At 42.5% G+C, this 6,139-nt stretch overlaps 2 protein-coding genes across 2 annotated transcripts; both read right to left on the reverse strand.

Moving 5' to 3' along the window:
• Nucleotides 1-196: 196 nt before the first annotated feature.
• LOC108630536 (tubulin alpha chain) lies at nucleotides 197-3,659 on the reverse strand. Its single transcript, XM_018033874.2, has 6 exons — nucleotides 3,309-3,659; nucleotides 2,996-3,240; nucleotides 2,709-2,936; nucleotides 2,393-2,651; nucleotides 2,183-2,335; nucleotides 197-1,961 (listed from the first exon to the last, which is right to left on the reverse strand). Exons 1-6 carry the CDS (start codon nucleotides 3,483-3,485, stop codon nucleotides 1,704-1,706), a joined length of 1,320 nt encoding a protein of 439 aa, XP_017889363.1. The 5' UTR covers nucleotides 3,486-3,659; the 3' UTR covers nucleotides 197-1,703.
• A 101-nt stretch (nucleotides 3,660-3,760) lies between these two features.
• LOC108630564 (nuclear receptor-binding factor 2) lies at nucleotides 3,761-5,436 on the reverse strand. Its single transcript, XM_018033915.2, has 3 exons — nucleotides 5,334-5,436; nucleotides 4,780-5,036; nucleotides 3,761-4,711 (listed from the first exon to the last, which is right to left on the reverse strand). Exons 1-3 carry the CDS (start codon nucleotides 5,355-5,357, stop codon nucleotides 4,234-4,236), a joined length of 759 nt encoding a protein of 252 aa, XP_017889404.1. The 5' UTR covers nucleotides 5,358-5,436; the 3' UTR covers nucleotides 3,761-4,233.
• Between the last annotated feature and the right edge of the window lie 703 nt (nucleotides 5,437-6,139).

The following is a 6,139-nucleotide window of genomic DNA, read 5'->3' on the forward strand; positions in this document are numbered from 1 at the left end:
ATTGTAGATCTCGTCGTCCTCTACAAGAAAGGTCGTATACAATTTTCCCGTATATCCAAAGGTTTGGGAGTTATTGGCCAAAAACGAAAATTTGGAAGAAATTGAAGGGGTACCCCTTGGAAAAATTTTGGAAAAAACGAAAATTTTTTTTTGTTGTTTATTATTAGCAATGTTCTTCCGATGTTTGATTTCTTTTTAAAAAATGCGTTTCTAAAGTGCATAAACTTTGGGATTGACTGTATAACCAATACATCCTTAAAGGAGTATTATGGTCGAGAAGTATGTAGATCATATTCATCTAGCATCTAGGAACTCCAATCTGACATTCCAGGGGACGTAAATATTTAGTTCATCGTTTTACGATTTTTAAAGGGAAAAAATTCCGTGAGCGAACGATCGACGGAAAATTTATCGGGAATCGATGAGTTCATCACAGCCGCAACCCGAAAAACGTCGATCGAACGAGATGACGCGGAGCCGCGAAGCGCACAAAAAACGCAGCAGCGATACGCGTGAAATCTAAATAATTCACGTGGAACTTCCGTGGCGTTGCGGAGACGGACGGAGGGGAGACGACGTGATCTTTGATAAACGATCGTTGATCTCGATAAGCACGGCCACGATTCCCATTAACGACTAAACGAAACCGACGATGATGAGGATGAGACAGCCACGCGAGGTATATACTGCACCGACTCAAGGCTGAGCGATAATCGAGAACAAGAACGAGTAACCGCGTGGATGAAACGTTATGTAACCGTGCATTAGGAATGCAGAGGATACAGCGAGATGATAAAACTACGAGGGTCATTAATTGCAACGTGCAATAGTACATTCGATAAAATAGTAATAAGACGATGTAAGATTTCATTCATGTGTCAATACCCGAGAATTTATATACATATATATTTTATTTATCATTTTTCCTCGATGCGTAGTATTTGATTAATCAACTTATGACCTCGTTATTCTCCTATCGACTGTACATACGGGCGATAAAATAATTATTGCCGAATGGTCGTATCTTCGTTGGAGGCATTGCCTCATCGAACGGTAGATCACCGTGAATCGCACCGCATTTATCGCAACGAGCTTGTCAAAGTTTGGGTATTATGTCCAAAGTGCGGCACACGGTGCACGCGTGTTAATCAGGAAAAGATACGTCCAATCGTTGTTTAAAAACAGATGAAAGAAACGGAATGAGTAATTACACGATAAGGAATGATAGCTATTTCACTTTGTTGATCGTTCCGTACAGTCGTAAAATTTGTTAATACAGGAGAATGAGTTGTTCCTTGGATGGAAATATTCTAGGGATGTATTTTTATTGTATTCCGATTGTTCCTTGATAAGATAGATGACCGATTCTATCCAGAACAAAGCGGTCGATGCGTCGATACTGCTTATCAGGTAACAGTTACGCGACTGTGCGAAGCCTAATGTTATTATACTCGTTTGATATCGAGGCACACGTTCCCCGCGAGCTCGGAACGCGATTCCTTATCGACGATTCGCTCGAGCCGCGCCACTGGTGCCAGCTAGTCTACCGTTTGCTCTACTGTTATCTCCGCTGCGATTCTCTTTTATCAATCTGCAATTTACGGTTTTTTCCTTCTGCGCGGCGACGACAAATCAACGTCAGCTGGTCGGTGCGCACTGAGTGCAAAAATTTTCTCTCCAATTTATAATGCTCGTCTCGCAGATCACCGCTCGATTTCTCTATACGCGTCGACCATCAGGGACATGCTCTCGCGAGCTTCGTCGAAGTAACCCTCCTCCATACCCTCCCCCACGTAATGATGAACGAAAGCTCTCTGCTGGAGCATCAAGTCGAATTTACGAGCAAGCGACAACCAGTTTTTCTTGATAGCAGTGTTATTGCTGGCCATCACTACGGTTCTCCTGGAGGGTGCCAAGTCACCCCCTGGAACGGTGGTGGTCGGTTGATAATTGATTCCTACCTACGAACGTTCAAGATCATTATAACTACGTAAATGATGATGCGTCTAAAGTGATTGTCCGAGTCTAAACATCGAATAGAAAAATAATTATCGCGGTTCAACGTTCCAGCGAAGTTTTTTTCTTAACAACGTTTTACGTCAAATCGCGGTCAGAGAATTCGCTGCCTCGCTTGCGTCACTGTTTGTTTATGAACGAATAAAAAATATGAAACAATGTGTACCTTGAACCCAGTCGGGCTCCAAGTAACAAAACGGATGGACTTCCTTCCCTTCATCGCCGCGATCGCTTGATTTACGTCATTCGGACTTACGTCCCCGCGGTACAGCAAACAGCAACTGGTGTAAGCTCCAGTGCTTTGGTCACACGATACCATCTACGATCCATGGAATCGAATTATGAACTGACGTTGGACGATTTCAAGAAATTTCACCTGATTAGAAGGCTCGAAACACTCGCAAGTGATGTTCTCAGTCGTAATTTCGGCATGCATAGCTCTTCTGGGAGAAATCAACGGAGCGTACGCGGCTAACGCGAAGTGGACTCTTGGATACGGTACCAAGTTCGTCTGCAGTTCATTTAAATTCAAGTTCAAAGCTCCCTCGAACCTCATCGAAGCTGTGATGCTCGAAACGACTTGAGCCTTCATTCGGTTCAGATTCGTATAAGTCGGATTGTCTACGTCCAAGCATCTACAGACGGGAAACAATAAAATAACAAGGATTCGTTGCAGGAGATTTAATCAGTACCTGTCACAGATGTTGTACAGTGCTTCGTTATCAAAGAGAAAACAGCAGTTGACGCTATCGAGAGAGCCGTGAGTGGCGAACACCGCGTTGTATGGTTCGACAATAACCGTGGAAATATTCGGGGATGGGAAAAGGACGAAGTCCAAAGTGATCGTCTTTGGATAATTATAAGCCAGATGTTCCAACAGCAAAGTAGCGAAACCACCTCCGGTACCACCGCTTATCGATCTACGGAGATATTCTATACGTCTCTTACTCAAAAAACGTGAAGTTCTTTTTCTCTGAACCTGAACACGACAAATCCAGATGGTCTCGAGCAGGATTCACATAATTTACAAACGCGTTGGAGCACAAGTTGAATCAATTCTTGGCCGAGGGTGTGGTACCCCCTCGCGTAATTATTCGACGCGTCCTCCTTTCCGGTGATCAAACAGTCGGGGCTGAAAAGTCTCTTGTACGCGCCTGTTCTAATCTCATCGACCACCGTCGGCTCTAAATCAACTATTATCGTGCGCGGGGTCATTTTCCTGACCTGAAAATTAATTTGCGTCATATGAAAATCGTATGTCTTTTATGCCGTCGATTATACGTGTGGCTCACTTGCGTCTCTGCGAAGACGCTGCACATATTGATGTCCGGTGGATAGTAGCCCTGACTGAGGCACCCACTGCTGGATATGCCATGTTCCAAGCAAAACAGTTCCCAACAGGCGTTAGCAATTTGCGTCCCGGCCTGCCCTACGAAAATCGGTATGATTTCACCAGGTTTGCTATCCATCGCATAACCGCGCTCTGCGCTATGAGCTCCCGGTTTTCTTTCGAGTAATTGAGGAACGCATGGTTCAAATAATATGGGACGACACTGAGAATTTTTATCATTATTTCACACTTTTACGTTACTTTTTACGAATCATATTTATTAAATGATTTGTCGGGTGTTACGAATGTAAATGGTAGCGAACATGGTCAAGGTAGAGCGTCAAATTTTTATCGATACGGCTAATTAAAAATTGACACTTCTGAGGAATTTGCAATAACGAAGAGATATTCCGCTTCGTATATGTATATTATTTATTGTGCAACATTACATAGTATGTAATAAAGTTTCTTTCTTCAAACGCTTTCTGCGTGTTCGATAATAATTACTGAAACGAATCGTGGATTAACAACGGTTGCGAACGCTTACGTATCGTCTGTACAACTCCGCGGAGAACGTACATTACAGTACTATTTATCTCTGCCGTGAGCATCCGTAATGGCAGTACTTTAATCGATAAATCGGCTATTTCTATCCTTCGCACGCATAATCTTCCGAGTTTCACTCATAAACAAAATGCTACGTCGTTTCTCCTAACTGATATGTGACTGTTCCCTTCGAGTAACACCGATTGAATAAAAGTAAGAAGTAGAAAACGTCATGTATGATACAAATGAACTTTAACATTATGCGATAAACCAAACGCTGTCAATCGCGTTTTTTGTACTATTACAGATCTGATAGAGGAGATTGACACAGAAGTTGTGCTTTACGTAGAAGTAAAGTCGAAGAGAGGCATTTCCAAAGGAGTCAGAGGAGGCAGGGGCACGTGTCTCAGGGAATGTGCATTGTCCAGTCTACTTTCATCGTTCAGATTAGTGGACACATTGTTAAGTTGTTCGGTTAACTGCCTCACTTCCTCTTCCTTTGCCTCCAGTTGGTTCAACAGGCTGTTGATGAGGCAACGCAATTGGCAGTTAACAGTTCTCAGTTCTTCGATCACTGTTCCTGCGTCCTTTGGAAGTTTAAATGCTTTGTCTGCATTATTTGTAAATGAGATTAGATTAATTAGACTGTCCTGTTCTTCGATCGTCCTGAATATGGCTTGCCGTAAGGATTCATCTAATTTGTCACTCGTAGACGTTATCGTGCTCTTTTCTGTCTCCGTCGGTACTTGTTTGCTAAGAATTTCCCGCTGTTTGTTCTCTAAGGTAGTTTTGTACTCTTCGTATTGTGCTTGTTTCATTCTGTAAAGTCATAGTTCATAAATATTCATAGTCTTCTTTGTATATAAACGTAAACTGTTATTACTCACCTAACTACAGCAGCTTGTCGTTTATGGTAATCACGTTGAAGGGCAAGAGATTCGAGAGTGATTAACGAATGAAAGGACGAGATCACAGTTGGCGGTGGTTGACTAGATATACTGGAGTTCCTCAGATGAACCGAACTAAATTCGAGCTGCGCGTGTGCCTCTCCCAAGAGGCTGGCTACCATCTCATGACACTTGGCTGCCTCCTCGAATCTTCTTTCTAGTAGCAACGCCTCTGCCCTCCTCTGTTTCTCATGGGCCTTTGATAGAAAATTGTAAATCAATGCTCATACACGATGAGACCGTTCGAAACGGCTGGTATCAATGCGTAAAATGAAAAGAAAGAGGTCAGCTAATTATCATATGACATTCGACGAGTGTAAATGCGACGTACATAGTCGTATGTCTTTTTTTTGCAAAATCGTAACTACCAGCTTGCGCAAACGAACACTGTAGATGGTGAGGAACGGCTCGTGAATAAATTACTCACTGTGTAGAATTTATTAGTCACACGCAGCGATAAAAAGCTTGACGAGAAAATCAACAGCGACACTTACCGCGTTCAGGATTGAAGTCTCCATGGCTGATCAGCTGATCGACTGACAATGAAAATAGAGGGACGGTACGTGGGCTACTGCCCGGTAATGGCGCACGTATCGATCGAGCATTTGTTAGTATAATTTATTAATATCATTCATTTTCTAATCGATCGTTTCTCAACGTGTGTATACATCATATTCTTTCAAAAAATTTATTTAAAATCAAGCTTCGTGGTCCGTTACCGATTACTGGTAATAGTAGATTCGTACGTTGTATTTTTCTAGCTCATCAGATGACACTTTTGTACCGTTTCGCGAGTAGAACGAAGCTGTTCGAAAGTTCAGTGTCAGTCCAGCTTTTACAGTGATTATGTTACAATAATTAAGTGATAATAATTAATTAATTAGGTTGAGTGATCAGTGGAGAGAGATAAATATCGAGTCGTTCACCGAGGTAAGTGAAACATCGTACATTTCTCAAAAGATTAAGTAGCTTTTCGGACTTGGCATAAGACATAGCCCTAAAAGTGGTACAAAAATATGGAGCGCGAACGAAGTCGTCGTTTATTAATAACGTGACAATCGCTAACGAGTTTTACACGCATTGCATTGAGAAAACATCATTAGACCGTGGAAACGTGTTTGCAATCACAGAGCGGTGGCCGCGCGAGAGTCGAAAAGGAATTGAGCGTAGGCGTGGACCCGATGCCTTTATAGGAAAACGAGAATCAACGTGGAAACTTAATTATTCGGACTATGAGCAGTGCGCGCGCGCGCGCGGTTCCGTCGAGTGTTTCATCTATTAGAAAATAACGTTGACCTCA

Source organism: Ceratina calcarata, unplaced genomic scaffold (genome assembly GCF_001652005.2).
Source record: "Ceratina calcarata isolate Rehan_Ccalc_2016 unplaced genomic scaffold, ASM165200v1 scaffold78.2, whole genome shotgun sequence".
Lineage (NCBI taxonomy): Eukaryota > Metazoa > Arthropoda > Insecta > Hymenoptera > Apidae > Ceratina > Ceratina calcarata.

Bases quoted from the DNA above. Each gene is read 5' to 3' on its own strand.
- LOC108630564 (XM_018033915.2), bottom strand. From the start codon at position 5,357: ATGGAGACTTCAATCCTGAACGCG. The intron at 5,037-5,333 runs GTAAGTGTCGCT...TTTCTATCAAAG, and splicing joins AGACTTCAATCCTGAACGCG to GCCCATGAGAAACAGAGGAG. The intron at 4,712-4,779 runs GTGAGTAATAAC...ATGACTTTACAG, and splicing joins CGACAAGCTGCTGTAGTTAG to AATGAAACAAGCACAATACG.
- LOC108630536 (XM_018033874.2), bottom strand. From the start codon at position 3,485: ATGGATAGCAAACCTGGTGAAATCATACCGATTTTCGTAGGGCAGGCC. The intron at 3,241-3,308 runs GTGAGCCACACG...ATTAATTTTCAG, and splicing joins GCGTCTTCGCAGAGACGCAA to GTCAGGAAAATGACCCCGCG. The intron at 2,937-2,995 runs GTTCAGAGAAAA...ATATCTCCGTAG, and splicing joins TCTGGATTTGTCGTGTTCAG to ATCGATAAGCGGTGGTACCG.